General features: G+C 44.3%; 1 protein-coding gene across 9 annotated transcripts; it reads right to left on the bottom strand.

Moving 5' to 3' along the window:
• Window positions 1–1,310: 1,310 nt before the first annotated feature.
• Window positions 1,311–19,158, bottom strand: picalmb (phosphatidylinositol binding clathrin assembly protein b). Of its 9 annotated transcripts, none has more exons than XM_068716208.1 (23): window positions 18,613–19,158; window positions 14,657–14,799; window positions 14,498–14,573; window positions 14,291–14,393; window positions 13,532–13,625; window positions 13,240–13,351; window positions 13,047–13,153; window positions 12,912–12,953; window positions 11,661–11,746; window positions 11,369–11,492; window positions 11,140–11,267; window positions 10,676–10,776; window positions 10,343–10,495; window positions 9,884–9,967; window positions 9,102–9,185; window positions 8,784–8,891; window positions 7,523–7,639; window positions 7,370–7,400; window positions 7,127–7,226; window positions 6,918–6,977; window positions 3,451–3,555; window positions 2,925–3,030; window positions 1,311–1,907 (listed from the first exon to the last, which is right to left on the bottom strand). In XM_068716208.1, exons 1-22 carry the CDS (start codon window positions 18,740–18,742, stop codon window positions 2,938–2,940), a joined length of 2,181 nt encoding a protein of 726 aa, XP_068572309.1. In that variant the 5' UTR covers window positions 18,743–19,158; the 3' UTR covers window positions 1,311–1,907; window positions 2,925–2,937. The 9 variants fall into 9 exon arrangements, with proteins under 9 accessions (XP_068572309.1, XP_068572301.1, XP_068572337.1 ...); XM_068716200.1 differs by having other exon boundaries at window positions 11,140–11,273; XM_068716236.1 differs by lacking the exon at window positions 10,343–10,495 and having other exon boundaries at window positions 11,140–11,273.
• Window positions 19,159–21,070: the final 1,912 nt, after the last annotated feature.

A 21,070-nucleotide genomic window follows, 5' to 3' on the forward strand; every position in this document is an offset into this window, starting at 1 on the left:
TTGGAGCGTTCCAGGTGATGATCCCTGGCGTGGCTCTCAGGGCAGCTCCATGGCTTTAACAACAGGTTGTTCCCTTCTGGTCTGTTGACGATCAGCCCAGAAAGAAGACAAACAAAACCAGCTGGAATCCAGACTGTGGTGAACCCTCTGCGGTAACATCCTGGTGACCTACTTCTGAAATGACACCCCCCCCCCCCCCCCTCTCTAAAGTCTTATTATTAAGAGACGTGTTGATCTCCTGGATGAGTCAAACATGAATTATGCTGCTGGCTGATTGAGCAAGTGGTCATTTTTTGTGAGATCCTGTAAGCGGGTCGTGTCTTAATAGTTTTAAGGCTCGAGTTATTTCAGCCATTTCAGACAAGGTGCACTACATTCCTCATGCAGTACCATGTACTTACAGGACACAGTGTGTTAAATGAGTACTAGTCTACTGTAACAGGTTCATAATGTTCATAATGTTCATAACGTGCCTCTTTGCAGATGATATAAATAGTTTTAACGTTGAATAAAGAAACGCTGTACAACAGGTTGTGGAAGCTGCTCTTTATTTGTAAAAGAAAGAAAAAGACGTCAGTCGCTGTCTGCTACACGTTCTAATTACATAAAGAAAATATCTGCGGAGACAAACGCAGAGAGTATCCTGAATCAAACTTAGGTAGAGTCAAATTTGATTGAATTGCTTTCATATTTCATACATCTTTCACTTTTGTAACTCAAAGAACAGTCAGTGTTTATATACATGAAGCACCGATCAACAGTGCTCCTCCACGCCACCCTGGTCCTCTGGATCCTTTTTTTTTTATACAATTAATTTACATCAAATCTGTGACCCTCCCTCCCTCCCTCCCCCCCCACCCCCGTCGTTAGCATAGCGACAGCTAAGCAGACGTGCTCCGCCCCCCCCCCCCCGACCCCCGCCCACCCGCTCCCGCTGAGGAACTGTAGTGTGGAAAGATGTGTGCAACATGAAGACAACTCTTCCACATTCAGAGTAAAGGCAGCCTTGAATACGGTCAGTGAGTCGACGGCATGCCAAGCTTAAAGCGAACGGAGCCCACGGCCCGGTGGACCTAGGCACAGAACCGACTACATACAACTGACTCGTACTCTAGCCCCTGCACTTGAAGCACAATGGGGATTGTGAAATCTTTCCTCTAGTAAAAAAGTTTCTTAACACAAATATTTAGTGCTCTATCATTCCGCTTAATAGGTGTAATTTATATAATAGCTATTGTTTTTAACTCTACCGCTCAACGATGGTCTGAGATCCTCGTTTAATGCTGAAGCACTCCCACAGGTGTTCAATGTACTGTAGATTTTATTTTATTTTCTCCTCCCAATCTTAAACCAATAATCATAAATAAATACAAACAACACACAAGGAATGTCTACTGTAAACACTGTAAAAAAGACGAAAACTAAACAGGTGTAAACGCCGTTAGCATCACTACTTAGTGACGGTTAAACAAACCGTAGGGAGCGGATGACTGATGATCGGATCAAGAAAGGGAGGGACCGCTCTCCTCTTCTCCTCCCATACCCCTCCCCCTCCCCCGCTGAACATCGAGCCTTTACATCCAACCACAGTATTTCCAAATACATAACATCAAAGTTTCTCAGCAGCCCATGTCTATCTCCACAGACCGCACTGCAGAACGAGATACGGAGTCCTCTCTTTAAGGGGGTGTAGACAGCAGCATCGCTCCACGTCTCGGACAAGTTACAGAAGAAAAGGTGTGAGACATGGTTACCATGGTTTGTGACAGTCGCCGCACCGTTGTGTTGTCGTGTCTGGATTTTGGAGGGGGGGGGGGGGGAGTTAGACTGCAACGAGGACAAAGCTTTTTGCTGCAAAGTGCTTCATCTTCCGAGAGACACTTTTCTTCAAATTACATGAACTGCATCTGCAAGAGAAGGCAACGGGCGACACGTTAATGACTGCATGCTGAAAACAGTCACAGCAGAACAGTTTAGGTTGACGTGGTGGTCGTGGGCAGGTTGTGCTCTTTCTCTCTTCCTCGTCACACTTTCAGGACTAACTAGCTAGAGGGTAGGAGGGACGCGATCATTCGACTCGTCCAAGACGACGGCGCTCAGAGGATTCTTATTGTTGTCTGGGATCACAGCCACACGTCTGCTTTTATTACGAGTAAAAAAATGTGCATTTTGCAAATGCAATGGTACACACAACAGTCCGTTCTACTGTCTAAAGACTGCAATACAAGAACAGAGGTGTCTCTTATTCCATCGACCATCAAGCTGAACTTCCCCCTGGGATCTGTTAGCGTTAGCCTCAGTGTGTTAGCATGGTAGCATGCAGCCCTCAAGTGCATATTTAACACCCTCCCCCCCCCCCCCCTTGTTTTAAAACGAGTCCATATTTCAGCCACAGACAGCCTGTTGAAACAAATCATGCGGGTAGTGTCCTTTAAATAGCTGGCTATAACGGATCAGAACCGGTCAGCAGCAGATTTCACTTAATTTCTTAATTTCAGATTACGTCTGACTACATTGTTTTTAATATTAATGATTGCAAAATAGCCATCTGTATCATTATAAAGTGCGATGTGAGAGCGAAAGGTTTCACAGTAGCTTAGAAGGAGCTTAGCGAACAATCAATTAGTTAAATTCAGCAAAGAATACAAGATTCACAGGAAACAGGTTTGAACAATCAACGGTGACAGCGGAAGACAAAAGGGTCAGAATTAGTCTGTTAAAGTTAACGATGCAGCAAATCTGTCAAAACAAGCAAGAACTCCGAGCAACAAAGGTCAAAACAAAACTGAATAAATGAGAAAAATACATCTAATTAGATGGTGAAGGCATCAAGTATGTAAAGAAAGGAAAGGAAACAAAGAAGGGTATCGGCACTAGGCGTGCAACACATGCAGGTGCATCCGCTAGCAAAGAGCATGCTGTACCTAAAGAGGTGCTCTACAAGAAATCCTTGAGAGAGAGGTGTGCAAACGGGTCCTGTCCCGGGGCTCGGAGAGGACTCTGGCTGGAAGGACTAGAGGCTGCGGAGGGCTATTTCAGGAAGAAATACAGGAAGTAGGAGGACCAGAGGAGAAGTCAGACAGTCAGTACAGAGACTGAAGGAGGGGTGAGATTAGTGTGGAGAGGCTGCGATGTATGAAAGAAGGGTTCATTAATTAAAAAAGGAGCTGTTGGGGGAGGGGGGGGGGGGGGGGGGGGACAGGGAGTCAAGACAAGGGAGATGATTCACAGTTTTGTCCCGTTGGGCTCATGAGAGTGAAGGGGTCCATTGTTAAAACTGTCATCATCTTCAGCAGTGTTCACACTGACAACGTTTACACGGTGACTAACTATGGCACACGTCACGGCACAACGGATACACCTATTTACACAACCTGATAACTGCGCAAATAGGATGCTGACTTCATTGTGCATCGGCTCGGCGGCGTGGTCACACTGCCGCGCACCCACCTGAGCACTCGACACGGAGCCGAAGGGGTTGGGCGGCCTCATCACGGGCTGGGAGTACATCATGGTGGGCGGGTTCATCATCCCCATGGAGCCCATCGGCGGAGGCTGCAGCGTGGCGCACACAAGACGAGAGAGACGTCACTTCACTGACGGTGCATTTAAGTCCGTCGCTTCACAGATTTAAAGATGGATTTATACGTGTAAAGGTTGTTTTCATTGTTATCATTAAACATCATTCATCTGCTGATCATTTATGAAGCTGGAATCGGTACAAATGTGGCTTGTTTTGTTAAAAATAAGTGAAATAATTGTTTCAGCTTTATCTGTGAATTTAGAATTGATTATTGGCCACTAGGGGGCACCAAACTCAAACGGTTCTACTCAAACTCTTAGTCTCAAGACCAGCGCTAAAGAATATGTTTAGCTTCCACAAGTTTATTTCCAAATAAAAAATAATAATAATAAAGACGAGCTTGTGCCTGAAATTATCATAATGTAATATCAGCTTCATTTCTGTTCAAAACAGGTTAGGACTGACCATGAGCTACACACTCTATACACACATATGTGTCCTCATACTGACCATGAGCTACACACTCTATACACACATATGTGTCCTCATACTGACCATGAGCTACACACACTATACACACATATGTGTCCTCATACTGACCATGAGCTACACACTCTATACACACATATGTGTCCTCATACTGACCATGAGCTACACACTCTATACACACATATGTGTCGTCATACTGACCATGAGCTACACACTCTATACACACATGTGTCCTCATACTGACCATGAGCTACACACACTATACACACATATGTGTCCTCATACTGACCATGAGCTACACACACTATACACACATATGTGTCGTCATACTGACCATGAGCTACACACTCTATACACACATATGTGTCCTCATACTGACCATGAGCTACACACTCTATACACACATATGTGTCCTCATACTGACCATGAGCTACACACACTATACACACATATGTGTCCTCATACTGACCATGAGCTACACACTCTATACACACATATGTGTCCTCATACTGACCATGAGCTACACACTCTATACACACGTATGTGTCCTCATACTGACCATGAGCTACACACTCTATACACACGTATGTGTCCTCATACTGACCATGAGCTACACACTCTATACACACGTATGTGTCCTCATACTGACCATGAGCTACACACTCTATACACACGTATGTGTCCTCATACTGACCATGAGCTACACACTCTATACACACGTATGTGTCCTCATACTGACCATGAGCTACACACACTATACACACGTATGTGTCGTCATACTGACCATGAGCTACACACTCTATACACACGTATGTGTCCTCATACTGACCATGAGCTACACACACTATACACACGTATGTGTCCTCATACTGACCATGAGCTACACACTCTATACACACGTATGTGTCCTCATACTGACCATGAGCTACACACTCTATACACACGTATGTGTCCTCATACTGACCATGAGCTACACACACTATACACACGTATGTGTCCTCATACTGACCATGAGCTACACACTCTATACACACGTATGTGTCCTCATACTGACCATGAGCTACACACTCTATACACACGTATGTGTCGTCATACTGACCATGAGCTACACACACTCTATACACACGTATGTGTCGTCATACTGACCATGAGCTACACACACTCTATACACACGTATGTGTCGTCATACTGACCATGAGCTACACACTCTATACACACGTATGTGTCCTCATACTGACCATGAGCTACACACTCTATACACACGTATGTGTCCTCATACTGACCATGAGCTACACACACTATACACACGTATGTGTCGTCATACTGACCATGAGCTACACACACTATACACACGTATGTGTCCTCATACTGACCATGAGCTACACACTCTATACACACGTATGTGTCGTCATACTGACCATGAGCTACACACTCTATACACACGTATGTGTCCTCATACTGACCATGAGCTACACACTCTATACACACATATGTGTCCTCATACTGACCATGAGCTACACACACTATACACACGTATGTGTCGTCATACTGACCATGAGCTACACACACTCTATACACACATATGTGTCGTCATACTGACCATGAGCTACACACTCTATACACACATATGTGTCCTCATACTGACCATGAGCTACACACTCTATACACACATATGTGTCCTCATACTGACCATGAGCTACACACTCTATACACACATATGTGTCCTCATACTGACCATGAGCTACACACTCTATACACACATATGTGTCCTCATACTGACCATGAGCTACACACTCTATACACACATATGTGTCGTCATACTGACCATGAGCTACACACTCTATACACACATGTGTCCTCATACTGACCATGAGCTACACACTCTATACACACATATGTGTCGTCATACTGACCATGAGCTACACACTCTATACACACATATGTGTCCTCATACTGACCATGAGCTACACACACTATACACACGTATGTGTCCTCATACTGACCATGAGCTACACACACTATACACACGTATGTGTCCTCATACTGACCATGAGCTACACACTCTATACACACGTATGTGTCCTCATACTGACCATGAGCTACACACTCTATACACACGTATGTGTCCTCATACTGACCATGAGCTACACACTCTATACACACGTATGTGTCCTCATACTGACCATGAGCTACACACTCTATACACACGTATGTGTCCTCATACTGACCATGAGCTACACACTCTATACACACGTATGTGTCCTCATACTGACCATGAGCTACACACTCTATACACACGTATGTGTCCTCATACTGACCATGAGCTACACACTCTATACACACGTATGTGTCCTCATACTGACCATGAGCTACACACACTATACACACGTATGTGTCCTCATACTGACCATGAGCTACACACTCTATACACACGTATGTGTCCTCATACTGACCATGAGCTACACACTCTATACACACGTATGTGTCCTCATACTGACCATGAGCTACACACACTATACACACGTATGTGTCCTCATACTGACCATGAGCTACACACTCTATACACACGTATGTGTCCTCATACTGACCATGAGCTACACACTCTATACACACGTATGTGTCCTCATACTGACCATGAGCTACACACTCTATACACACGTATGTGTCCTCATACTGACCATGAGCTACACACTCTATACACACATATGTGTCGTCATACTGACCATGAGCTACACACTCTATACACACATATGTGTCCTCATACTGACCATGAGCTACACACACTATACACACATATGTGTCGTCATACTGACCATGAGCTACACACACTCTATACACACATATGTGTCCTCATACTGACCATGAGCTACACAAACTATACACACATATGTGTCGTCATACTGACCATGCCATATCCCATCATGCCTGTGGGCGTGGTAGCAGGGAAGGCCATGACTGACGATGGCTGCGGAGACACAAACAGGCCCAGTAAGAACACGAATGACAGCCTACCGTTACAACACCTGGATTTATATGGGCAGTAAAATGAAGACAAGAATGCAGCAGGAGCAGAACTCATATGATGAGCACTACGGTTAGAGATCTCTGTGTCACCATGGAGACGGGGTTCCAGGTCGTGCTCGGCGCTGCTTTGGGCTGCCAGTTGGTGCCGCCGGTCATCCTCTTCTCCCCCGGCTGACTCCAGTGCATGTCACTGCAGATTAAGACAGTTGATGTTAGCACCAGCTTGTGACTGCCCTGAAAGCACAAAGCTGCTGCTGTTTCTGTGCAGCAGAGTGTGTGTGTGTGTGTGTGTGTGTGTGTGTTAAAGACACAGAGCGCTGTTGCATCACTTACTTTTTCATAGTACCATTCCCAATGCCGAGATCTAAAAAGAGAAAGAAAACAATTTATAAGCTGCCTATCTACAAATGTTTTGTCCGTTTCGTGCCTTAATAAAAACGTGCTTTCACACGTTTCTTTTTTTTTGTTGTTGAGCGTCACACTCACTGCCGACAAGGTTGGCCAGGGAGGAGTCGAGGTCGTCCGACACCAGCTTCTCTGGCAGCTGACCGGACGCCTGGCAGGAGCCGGCGAGAGTCGGTTTCAGGATGCCTCCAGAAATATCTGACAAGACACGCGGATAATAAACCTATTTTAGGCATTCTGCATTCTGTCAGTTGGTAGTTTCACAATAAGAAATGATGGAAATGAGTCCAGGACTTTATCTCTCTCTCCCTGACAGAGTTTCTGCTCTTTATTGTCTTATCTTTGGTGCATTCTAACCGTGAGACGAGACAGGAAATGAGAGGAGAGAGAGAGGGAGTGATGGCGAACGCCACTCAACTGTTATGAATATCAGCGCTCAGTTTTCTGCTGCGAATACATTGATGCTACAAAAACATCAGTTTTAATAAGCTCCTTCTTCAAGACCTGTCTTTTATTAAAACCTAAACAAAGATCTATGAGGACAGAATAGGCTGCTACAATATATCATACATGTTTTAAAGAAGCCTTTTTGTTTTGGTACGGTTTAGTTTAGTCCTGCATTACATTCATTTAGCTTTTGTCCTAAATGACTTACAATAAGTGCATCTAAACTGAAGGAACAAGAGCTAGATGCTACAAAAACAAGAGAGCTTAGAGAGCTCAAGGTGCTTAGGGTTAGTTCATTCTATTTTTATTAAAGGTAATGAGACGTAAGTACATTTTAGCATGAGGTGGCAAGGTGTGGGCTCTATTAGCAATATTCTAAGATCATTATGGATTCAACAATAAACAAAATAACTTGTTTAGAGATTCTTTTGCAGTGCAGCGATGGTTTTAGAGGAGATCAGTCAGCATTAAACGGTGACAATATGCACTTTTCGGCTGTTTGCGGAATCTTGTAGAGGTGGTAAGAATAGTGCGGGGAGGAGGACAGCAGCCTGGAGACGTATGAGACGGTGTAGCAGGTGTGTCTCAAGATACAGCGCTCTGAAACAAACCGTCACACACGCCGCTGTGTACGTCTCCGTGGTATGCGGCCCATAACACCACTGGGCCGTACTAATTTGCTTCTTAAAAGCTTCTGTGTTTGACTTATTTTCTCAGCTGAGTGACTTTTATTTGATGTAGTTTCTTATCAAATATTGGAACAAGGCTTCACGCGAGACTGGCCTTTTGATCAATCATTTGCAGACTACAGAGACTACGTCTACTGCACTAAAACCCCAGAAACTCATTGCACAGGTATTGCATGTTCACTTGTATGTAAATACAAGATCCTCACCATCAGAATTGAGGCTGTTGCCTGCTGCTTTGGCTCCAAAAACAGACTCAAAGTCCACTTGGAGTCCCCCTGCTGACTGTGGCGGAGGGCCCTGTGGCGTCGAGTATCCTTCAGTAGAGAAGAGAGAGAAGACGTTACGTGAGCTCAAAAGTGACCACCGCTTGGACTTCTGGTTTCTGCACTGGCCCGCGTGAGCACAGTGTCCATATATCAATCACCTGGTTAATTAAACAGAGAGCTGAATACCACCGCTTTCCTTACTGAACAGACAACTAGCATCGATCTACTGCTGAATGAGCTGGAGAGAGCCGCCAGTACCTCTGAATAGACCTGCTACAGTAGAGGGCTCAGTGGGGAAGGGAGCCTGGTGCTGGGCAATGGATGCTGGACCACAGAAGGAGTCTGACACGCCACAGCAAAGCAGGATGAAGAAGACAAAGAGAGAGAGAGAGAGAGAGAGAGAGAGAGAGGAAGACAGAGAGCAAAAGAAAAAGGCGTTTCAAGGCCGAGGCCAAAGCGACGGGTTGGAAATGACAGCAGTACAGGCAGGAAGGAGACAGCTAACACGACTAACAAGTCTGTAGTTGTTAAATTCTGTGTGTTTTTAAGTCAAGTGTAAGAGATGTAGAAGGATACAATAGTGCAGAACAGTGTTGTAGCAACCAAGAGGAAGGGACTAAAGGAATAGTTTGACATTTTGGGAAATATGCTTATTGAGTATTCTTGCCGAGAGTTAGACGAGAAGACGACAGTCACGAACGCTGCAGGCAGCAGCTAGTTAGCTTAGCATAAAGACCGGAAACGGGTGGAAACAGCTAGCCTAGCGCTCTCCAAAAGGTTTAAAATGAAGCTGCTGTACTGACAGTGTGTAGTAGCAGATAAAAACCAACAGGTGCGAGTGTTAGAATCTTCTCAGCTAACTCTAGGCAAGACAGCGAATAACTATATTTTCCACAAAAAAAAAAAATGTTCCTTTCTATTAGTTTATGACCACATTTCTACAATACATATGAACATAAGAGCCCTGGGTGTATTGCATAGGAGCCTATGTTTGCCAGGGCTCAGGAAACATAGGCTGAGATGGTGATCCATCATAGTACCTGAGATGGAGTGTTCTATCCGCACTGTGCGTTTGTAATTGGTTGAAACGGATGAGTTTGTGTCAATAAAGGGATTGTAACGATCTGGAGAATCAAAAATAAGGTTGGTAAAAGTAGAACAGGTATCAACTTAAAAAATCTCTACGGCATGTTTGTATTACAATGCAACATCATTAAAAAGAGAGAAGATGAACTGTGAAGCAACAATGGTTGTATGGCCTCTATAGCGGGACATGGAGGGCCCCGGTTGACACATTCACTTGTAATTTGTAACATCACTTGAGCTTGGTATGAACTGCGATGAGGATCATTGTGCAAACAGACAAAAGAAGTTAATTTAGAGAACAGACAATCAACGTTCAGCACAGTAAACATGCAGGCTAGTCATGCTCATAAGTGACAACAGAGAAATGAACAAGTGCGACGAGACTTTTGAGGAGAAACAAAATGAGTCGTTACCACCAAACATTTCATGACCGGACGTCCTAGAGGAAAAGCTAACACCGTCCGAAGACACGACAGGTAAGTGAGCGGCATCGACAACGAGTTTTGAGAGGAAAGGGTTAAGGTTTGGCATGGATTCATCTCCAGCTTCAGCAGAGGTGAAAGGATCTAGGCAGGCGGAGGAAAGAGAGACAGAGACAAAAAGACAAAGACAGAAAAAAAAAGAGTGGAGAGGAAGAGTCAGACAACAAGAAGAAGAAGAAAAAGAAGAGCATGCAGAAAAAAAAAAGTCCAGAAAGTTCAGAAGCACAGATGTTGGCTGGAGGCGCTGAGGAGGCGGCTCTTTACCTGCCCACGCTGTGGCCGCTGGAAGCCCCGTTGAGCCGGACTGCATGGAGGGCTGGAAAGTTGACTGCAGGTCAAAAAGGTCGCTCTCCATCTTCACTGCACTGCAGAGAAAAAAAGGAAAGCAGACGAAATATTTTACCCCGTTACGAGCACAGTTTCTGAGCAGAAGCCTGAAAAAGAAATCCAAAGTAAAATGGTTACAGTCTTTGTCTAAGGCCTTGTTCAGACTACCAGCCCGAGTCAGCTTTTAGCATATCCAGATTGTATCTAGACGGATTTTTACAAAGTCTGGACACACAAATCCGAGCTGACGACTTGCAAATAACGGCGCAGACGGTCCGGATTCGCCTGCAGTCTGACCACAGCCTCACAAACATGGTCTAAATGTGGGTGTCCTTTCAAAATGATACTGAAAAACAGCTTTCATCACTAGAGGCGGTATACACCGCGTATGTAAGCTGTACCCGTTGGAGCAGCTGGGCGTGGAGAAGAGGTCGATGGCCGGCGCGGTGCTGATAGTGCCCCCTGTGGTGGAGATCGGCGACGTGTCCGTGGTAGCGAAGGAGGGCCTCTTGGAGAGCTCTTTGAGCCTCTGTTCCTGAGTGAGAGAGAGACTCTAGTTCAAACATACAGGCAACCCCAGTGCATCCTGAAGTGCGCGGCGGCCTCTTTGGTATGAAACAGCAAGGCCACCTTCAGGGCTTTGAGTCGAGCCTGTTCCTCTTCGAGAGCTGCCTGCTTCTCCCGCTCGTCCACTTTAGTGAAAGACATCCCCGTGCTCGCCAGTGATGACACCGCATTGGACAGAGTGCTGGCCCTGCAGGGAAAGACACAAATATTATGACATCTCCATCCTGTCTATACGGTTTGACCGATTCATTGACTAGATGCAGCACGGTCTAATACAACTTTAAAACATGGAGCAAAATACGTGGAAAGGCTGTCGCTGAGATTCAAGGAACGGATGACGGGAGGATGGATGTACCTGCTGGCTGCGGTGGAGTCTTTGACCTTTTTGCCTTCTAAGGAGGCCAAGTGCTGCTCCAGAGCTTCTAGGAGGCTACTGGGAGCCTGTCGTGACAGAAAACACACAGTCAGCAACTTCCTGAGACACAGGGGACGTCGTCTGCATGGACATCAAGACCATAAAAGACAGTGGTGGGCAACCAAGATAGACAACACACTGTGAAATGCACCACACAGACACTGAATGTCTATGAAGAGGAGGAGAGGTTTAGCTCCACAAACTTTGGACTATCAGTTACCCACCGCTGATCGATTACTGCGTTGCATTCCAGCCCAAAAACAAAGCTACTTTAGATGAGAGTAACATCTGTGTGGGATGACGTACTGCACCACGGCACTTTTCAACAACCGGGGCGTTGTTGTTGTTGAACCGGCCGTGTCTAAGCACAACGGGGGGGGGGGAGGAGCCACATCACAGGAGATGAGCTACACACCGGTTCACACCTCAACAACGTGACCAGAGTGATCAGAGTTTACCACAGCGAGTGTTTTGTCCTTCAACTGCTTTTCACCACCGTGTAGGAGACAGGAGTCGGAGCAGAGGCATGCAAAAAGACAACACCGAAGCAAGTCACGGACATAGAGGAAGAGTGAAATGATAGTACTTACACAAACTGTGAACTAAAGTGGAAAGATAAAGGGGAAAATACAGAATATAAAGGTGGTGACAGTCAGAAGGGGGAATGCGTTTTAGTTGCAGTTCTCCAGGGTGAAATAAATGTCGGTTCCCCCGCAGCACAACACGACAGGATGTGCAATTTATTTTTTAAATAGGAAAACATCTAACTGTCACTGTGCAGGTTTACTGGGTGGATCGCAATTACTGTGATTACTTTAAAACACTTAGTGTGGACAACACCTTTATTTACTGTAGACAGAGGGAGGAGAAGGAGGGAAGGGAAAGAAGAAGAAGAAGAAGAAGAAGAAGGAGAAGAAGAAACAGGAGAAGAAGAAGAAACAGAAGAAGAAGAAACAGGAGAAGAAGAAGAAGAAGAAGACCACCTCCTCTGGCAAACATGCGCTCGAGAAGGAAATCATGCAAAGTGTCTCCTCTTAAAGAACATTTGTGTTGGTGTGCTACTCTCTAGTTGGACAAAGACAAACTGATGATAAAAGAGCGATTAGAGCTGGAACTAAGAGACAGAGAGCCGGGGAAGGCTTCCTATAAAGACTCAGTGACTTCACACTGCTTTGACGGGTCGCTGCTCACCTGCGACAGGTCTGGAATGTCTCCTCGGTCGATGCCCACCTGCTGTTAAAACGAGGAAAAGAAAACCCAAGTTACAATCGCGTCGCTGCGACGTTCATTCGCGACGGCGGTGTGCGTCCTTTTAGTGCGACTTACCTCCGCTACTTTGAGGAACTCTGATATCCGGGTCATTCGGGTGAGAAACTTCTTGTAAATGTCCAAACCTTCTTTACACTGAGTCTTCTTCATGTCAAAGTATTTCTCTATTTGGTGAAAACAAAGAAATTGGAATGACCAAAATGACAAAATGAGCCGAAAGAGAACGGTTTCTCAGTGAAAGCGGTCTTACCGAGCAGGTTGATAATGCCTTCGTTATAAGCAGCAAAGAGCCTGATGGAGTCTTTGAAGAGGAGCATGAAGGCTGCATTGATGACTCCATTAGTCAACTCGTTGGCATTGACCTGAGGGAAAGCAATCGTTTATCTTACAGCTTCTCCACAGCGGTTTGTTGACGTAGAAAAGACGAAGCCTGTGAACTAGGATAACGCAGCCTCGTTGCGGTCCCAACACTTCAGAGCAGCAGCTCGGTTTATATTCTACCACGAGCTGCAGAGCTGCAGGAGGCTTCACCTTAAACTCACATTGAAATCCAGGAGCGCATCCATCTGGTTCTGAATAATGGGGATAGTCTTGAGCAGCTTCTCTGTATTCATGGTCCTCATTACGCCATCCACCCTGTGTGGACGCATGGAGAGTCGGAGCAGGAGAGGGCACCGAGGAGGGAGGGAAGATAGGAGAGGACAAGGAGGGAGGGAAGATAAGAGAGGAGAAGGAGGGAGGGAGGATAGAGAGGAGACAGAGAGACAGATGAGCAATGTGGCTCTTAAAACACGATAACGGACAGAATTAATTAACTCTAAATGTCCACGGCCCACGGTGACGTCTTCAGATGTCTTGTTTAGCAGGAACAGTCCAAACCCCCAAAAGATTTTCAGTTTACATACGACAAAGAACAGCACCAAATCCTAAAATTATAAAGTGATGATTTGATGAACCAATAAGACTCGTTTGATAGCCGGTAATCCTTGAAGTCATTAATCAAAGTGATCAAAATGAAAATGCTGTTTCCTGCCTCTCAACATTTTCTGCGTTTCTCAGTTTTTTATCATAGTAAACTGAATATCTTATATTAATATTAATTCATTAATATTAAACTGTTGGTCAAACACAACAAGTCATTTGAAGACATCACATTTTAAATGGTATGACCGACATTTCTTTTTAGACAAAATGATTAGTTGATGAATTATAAAACTACTGACGACGTTAATCAATAATCAACATGAAGAAATACATGTTTAATACTGTATAATAATAATAATAATATAATTACTCCTTACCCGCGTTTAACTTTTGTGAAGTCAAATGCGACCTGTCGGTACGAAACGGCTTTCTCGTTCAGGTATCGACTGTACCGCCTGATAAATGTGGACATGTCATAACCTGGAAGACAAAGGAAGAAGAAGGAACATTTACATTTTTTACACTGTGCATAAATTCTGAATTTACCTCTGAACCGATGTTAAAAACCGCCGTGAAGTCGCTACCTTGTAACCCACTTTTGTCCAAAAAATTACTGAGGTTGAATAGTGTATTCCTTGAAGCCAAGTACTGAACAAAACGCTGCAAGAAAAGAGGAAAATGGTTAAAAACCGAGTATTATTTATAATGCGCTGACGCTCAAGCCGCCCGCGGAGGCGCCTCACCTCGTTGCCGTAGACCATGAGGTGGTGTGTGGTGATAAGAGACTTAAACACGACCACCCAGCTGGTGTTGGTGGTCCTCTCAAACAGCGAGTCGGCCAGTTGGGGAATGTTCACGTTCATCTCGTTGGTGCAGTGGATCAAATCTGAAGCAGAAGAAGAAGAGAAGTTCATCACGAGATCGCGATCACAGCTCCTCTTCAATATACCAGTTGTAATAACATCCTAACATTGTGTAGAGAGCAGACGGATACAAATCTAGACTTTGTTCAGAAACCACTTTTCGTCTGTTAAGAACTAAAAAGTTGGACATCTTCAGTTCACAACACAATCAGTTCAGTAGGAAACTGCACTGAATCAGGGCTGAGACAATTATACATTATTAATTACTAATTGAAAAACCTATTGACTATTTAAGTGACGTCAAACATGTGTTGCTTAAAGCTTGTTAAATGTGAGGATTTGCAGCTTTTCTCCATTTTATACAACTATAAACTAAATATATGTATATATATGTATATTCATTTAACAGTTTAAAAAAATAATAATTGAGTAACGTGTTAAAACAAACAAACTTGACATGTGTAGTATGTATGTGATTGTAGAATGCTGACTCCTCACATCATTACAAATCACCAACATGTATAAAAATATGACCTCAGTGTTCTCAAAGGTAGCTTTAACTCGGCTATTTTTCACTTATTTCTGACATTTCATAGTCTAAATGATTGATCGACTAATTAAAGAAATAACCCGACAGATTAAAAGACAATGAATATAATCACTAGTGCCACCTGACTACACAGTACATTTGAGTAAAATGCTGCAACAGTGCGTTAAAGAAAGGACGTCTTCTACTTAAAACAGCAGATCCCCAATCAATGCAATCAAGGACCTCTGTAGCACCAGCAGGTCCTGGTGTCCCTCGCTTTGACTGTTAAAGGCAACATGAAGAGCAAGGCATTAAGATGTTAACCACGCATGTTCTGCCCCACTTCCTCCGCTCACATGTTCGCCCTACATCACTGCGCCGCTTGAATGGTGTCAGTCAGAGTGCTAAAGACCCTCGCCATTCACGGCGCTGATCACACCGACGAGGTAATTGGGCCTCCTCTTCTGTCCTATATTTGACTTTTCAAAAAGGCGGAGGGACTCCAAAGTAGGACAGGATAACCTTTCAGAGAGGCAGCAGCTAGCATGTTAGCATGTTAGCACGAGCGGCTGAACCGCCCAGAGAAGAAGATGACGGAGAGGAGACGAGTAGGAGGGAGGAAGAGGAGGGAGGAAGAGGAGGAAGGAGACTACACCAACGGCTCTGTCGTGTTACAATCAGCCCGCTAAGTATTCACAGCGGTTGACGTGAATGACTTCTAAACTAATTAATTCATGGACGCACACGCGTCCATGTGTCAATCACCATCAAGACTGGTTTCAATCACAATTAATCCATTCAGGATTATTAATATGTCTTCTGGAAAATATGTTTTCTATTGATGAGAAGGTGTGTTCCAATATACAAAAACTATTTACATGTGAAACTGAAAACATCAAAAACTAACATTGTTCCTCTTTAACAGATATTATTTCATACTGCAGTGTGATCATAGAGTCACAATACGACCCCAATCTCAAAGTAAACAGAACAGTTTATAACAACATTGATTTATCACACAGCAGCACTAATTATGTGTGCGGCTGGGTGTCAAACCGTCATACTGTTTTGGTAGCTCAAAGCATTTGTAGCACTGGTTCATAATCGTGTTTATTTCAAGGCTCTCTGTGGGCTTTTAACAGGACTCCACGGATCAACAGGTGGAGGTGACACGACAGCATACACAGCAAGGAAAGGAGGAAAGGAAGGAAAGAAGGAAAGCGAGGAAACATGGATGTAAACAATGATGGATTGAAAATGCTTTCACTGAATTCCTGCCCAGCCCGTACCATTCAGGATAAGTGAGTGCAGCAGGTTTTAGGCCTTTAGCCCGACCACTACAGGATTTATGAGGCTGATTCCAATATTGACATTTGAGAGTATAAAAATGAAATTATTATTATTATTGGACTTTATTGATTTTACTGATTTAAATCAAGATTTTGCCAATTCCAGAAAAGGTCTCGTACAACTGCCTGCATTTAGACAACAATCTTGGCTTATTTTGTTAAATGAAAGAAGTGCTTAGCGATTAAAAAACACACACACACACACACACACACACATATATATATATATTTATATATATATATATATATATATATATATATATATATATATATATATATATATATATATATATATATATATTTCCCACAGTAGGGTAATGACAAAAGGACAGGAACTCATGTGTTATACTGGCACTAACATCAAAACATGTCAAGCATATCCAACGGTCATTAAGCATCCCGATAATTCCAATACTTTCATTAAGCTCTGCTTGTTCTCAATCTCTCGCTCTCCTCATTTACAGTATTATCATCTCTCCGCTAAAGGCACAAAATGGCCATAAATAATACTTACAATCCATTAAAGAATTATACAAAAACAATTACTTCTGTCCTGTCAGAAGGGGACACGAGAACAAACATTAAGCTGACATGAAGAACCCATCTAAACGTGGATAACAAGCCCTCCAGCCTCCATCATGGTATCACGTGTTATTACCCACGTACACACACTGCTCTGGTGTGTGCTGACACGCGTCACTCACACTGGATAGCTGGATGGAGTGTCACTCTGCCAACTTTCACTCATCTCACCTCGGGGGGGAGGGGGGGGAGTTGCCTGAGCAGCACAACAGGTGTGGAACCTGCAGCGTTTACCATTAAACCAACATATCCACCACAAGTTTCCATTATTCCCATTTTAATAAATCAGACATTTGCTCTATTCCACTCGCACAAACCACCATGAGTCTGAAAACGCAGCGTGCACCTTTTCCCTGCGCTATTATTGAACTCTTATGATGACACAGGGCCTTCATAAAAAAATAAAATAAAAAAAGAAAGAACACTTTCATTACTGCCATCGTGCCTTTGCAAGTGCAGATCGATACGCAGAAGATCTACCACCGCATCTCTTAAGTACAGGAGGACAGTGAATCCTCTGACTGTGAGTGCATCAGACTAATGATCACACAAGAGGAGTCGAGCTTTCACGTCAGGGTACCTGCAGAAAGTGTGTGTTTGAAGGAAGCAAACTCGCAGAAACTCAGCCACAAAGTGTGTAAGTGTGTAAGTGTGTGTGTGTGTGTGTGTGTGTGTGTGTGTGTGTGTGTGTGTGTGTGTGTGTGTGTGTGTGTGTGTGTGAAGCATCATGACCACCACCGGGACGAACAGCGGCTTCTCACATTACTCAATCACTGGAGCTGAAACTGACACTTGTGCTGCTGCAGGTGCACCAATGATGGGAGATGAAACTGGATTCCTGTAAATGGTCATGTCGGGGGGGGCCTGTGGGAAGGCCCACTAGCCAACGCTGATTTTAAAAGGTTTAACTGTTGGATTAAATGCTCAAATAAACATGTGTCCCAAATTAAGTTGCTGAACGTTCAAGCTGTAAACCGACGAGGAGCAGACGTGAGAACGACATACGAGCGACCAGGGGTGAACAAAACCCAGACAGCTAGACAAGCTAGTTTGACTATGTATGACAAAGAATGTGAAGGGAATGACGTAAAAGCCTTAATAAAAGGGCGAAGCTTCTCTGAACGCCTCTTAGCCACGAGCAGCAGCATGTCAACAAGGCCTGAGCTCGATGTTATAACAATATAATCTCTCTGACATGAACGAGCGTTAGCATTTAGCCTCTCGTGAGGCTTTGAGGCCTTGTAGCCCCTCCGCCGCTTTAACTCAGCTAAACCGGCGCTGTCGCGTGCGATTTGTTTTAACACTCGTGTATGTGTGTGTGTGTGTGTGTGTGTGTGTGTGTGTGTTTTTATTTTTATTTGTTTTAATATACTTACAATCCAAATGTTTCTTCTTCGGGCCCATGACTTCGTGAGTGGTGGCCTTGCATACTGTTTTCGACACGGCGGATCCCGTTACACTGTGCTGGGCTGCGGTTATCCTGTCGGTAATGCTCTGCCCCGACATCTTCTCTCGCTCAACGCAACAAAAGACCTTAAAAGATGTCGTCTGGGTTTACCTTCGCCTTTTAGAAAAAAAAGTAAAGAAGAACCTCCACCTCCTCCGCAACCTTGCCGGACCCTCCCCCCCCCCTATTTGTCCCCCACCTTGGTGGAGAAAATCAGAACTAGGCTATGGCAGACGTGGACCAGGGGAGGGCGGAATAAAGAGAAGCGGAATCCGACAACAACAACAATCAAAAAAAAATGTTGGATTGTTTCGGTTTCGGCTCCGTTAAGTCAGATTTCTGGGCTGCCGTGATTGCAGGGTCCACGCGCTGACTCATCTGACCCGGGTCTATGTCTCGCGCTCATCCCGATGTGGCACACCGGATCCCTGCGTCTCTCCTCCTGCCTGCCTCCGCCGCTCCGCCAGTCGCCGCCGCCGCCACCGCCGTCGCTTCTCCTCCTCCTCCTCCTCCTCCTCCTCCTCCTCCTGCCGCTGCCGCTGCCGCCGCTGCTCTGCTTTAAAGCGCTGCGAAACAAGAAGAAGACCACCGAGGAGGGGAAATGGCGGGCCTGTGCTCTGCTGAGCTCTCTGGGTGGAGAGGGGGAAAAAAGAGAGGCTGCACACACACCGACACACACCGACACACACCGCCCCTGCAGAGCCTGAATCAGATGTTACACCGCGGAGCTCCGCTTGAGTCTGTTGCGGTGCAGGTGCGAGCTAACTGACCGCAGGCCAGCTGGAGGGGGGGGGGGGGGGGGGGGGGATGCACAAATGCTCAGTCACAGGAGTGCTAGAGGCCTGGATGAGAGGATGAAGCCTGCATTGATTGAGGAGCGGACATGCTGGACGTCAGAGCAGGCTGCAACAGGCCTGACTCTCAATGAGACTTTTTGTTGGATGTTTTCAACTGATGATGTCGATTTGAAGCGTCTCAAATTTGACTTGAAGTCACAGTAATAACACTGCAATAAAGAGTGTGTGTATAAAACAGAAATGTGACATGTGTGTGGCCTTGTTTGATGTCGTGGAACAACTAAATCAAAACTCTCCTGGTGATTCTCAACAAAGACATTTTAGTCTATAATGAAGAGGAGGTGAAATTACAAGTAGGTTACAGTATATTGACAATTCTTACACACATGGGTCTATAAAATATAGAAATATAGAGACTAACTTTACCATAACACAGTGTTTATTGTGGTTCTGTTATGCGTGTATACCTCTTTTTTTTCAAGCGAAGTCTAATAGACAATGTCTATATATCCGATATGTTGCATGTCCATAGGTTCTTATGTAAGATGACTCACGCTTCCTTGTATCACAATATTCATTAGAACATTTAAAAAGAAAACAAAGAAACAACTAAATCAAAGACGACTTATTCTACGACGGTAGGAATCTGTAAAATAATTAAAGAAGTAGATGATTAATGATCCATTTGTCAGTTTTAATACATATGAGTCTGCATGCTTGGTTTTGATATTAGTGGTCTTGGGTGTCCTTCTATGGATCAAACCTCTTCCTCTCGTCACAATCATCTCTGTTATCTCATTGTTTTGATGTGGGTTGTTTGTCCGTTCTCCTGTGACGCAGTTCTGCAACTTTGCTTTGAGAATGTTTGTGCAAATAATGGTTATTATTGGTATATCAGGAGCCTCACACACCCTAATGTTGAAAGGAAATGTCACCCTTAGATTTAGCGAAGATCTAAATAACACAAGATTGAAGCTATATTTAGTCTGACAGGACAGACATTTGTTGTCTTTAAATAACTGTCAAGTTGTGGGAATACGTCTATTCTTCTAATGCATTAGGTTACAACAGTCCATAAGTACAAAATAAGGCAAGTGGGCAGAGCAGTGGCAGTTAAAACTGTAATGAAAGCATTAATGTAATGCTGACTGGATGTCTGAATACATTTTCTTTTGCATAACATTCATTCAACCTTCAAAAAGGTACTCTGTTACAACTCCTGTGTGTGTGTGTGAGCATCCCTTCGATGTTGCATCTGGAAAAGGTGACGCTAATTGTACTTTACATGCTAATCTATAACACTACATCATCATTTATAAGTTGATTATATTGCGTATTCATAATTTGAGTCCGATGTGCTGCAGCGTGACACGGCGAGCACAGGGGGGCAGCACAGCGCCACGATTACCTCCGAACACTGACGTCTGTCTCGTTGCTCACTTATGGATTGTGGATCGGATCAAATTGTCAAAACTTTATGTGACAGAATAACTACTGTGACAGAGAGTGTACAGTAAATAATCCAGTCAACAATTAAGAATTGAAAAACCCTCCACTTCTTCCTTTGACTTTTCACAATAACTTTATTTG

The sequence above is a fragment of the Cebidichthys violaceus genome, unplaced genomic scaffold (assembly GCF_023349555.1).
Source record: "Cebidichthys violaceus isolate CVI_PGR_0920_01 unplaced genomic scaffold, fCebVio1.0.p SCAF_1, whole genome shotgun sequence".
Lineage (NCBI taxonomy): Eukaryota > Metazoa > Chordata > Actinopteri > Perciformes > Stichaeidae > Cebidichthys > Cebidichthys violaceus.

What these genes read in the sequence shown, in the direction of transcription:
- picalmb (XM_068716200.1), bottom strand. Translation starts at nt 18,742, where the DNA reads ATGTCGGGGCAGAGCATTACCGACAGGATAACCGCAGCCCAGCACAGT. An exon ending in GGGAATGGTACTATGAAAAA is followed by an intron (nt 7,227 to 7,369) that starts GTAAGTGATGCA and finishes CTTAATCTGCAG; the next exon opens with TGACATGCACTGGAGTCAGC. An exon ending in CCTGGAACCCCGTCTCCATG is followed by an intron (nt 6,978 to 7,126) that starts GTGACACAGAGA and finishes GTGTCTCCGCAG; the next exon opens with CCATCGTCAGTCATGGCCTT.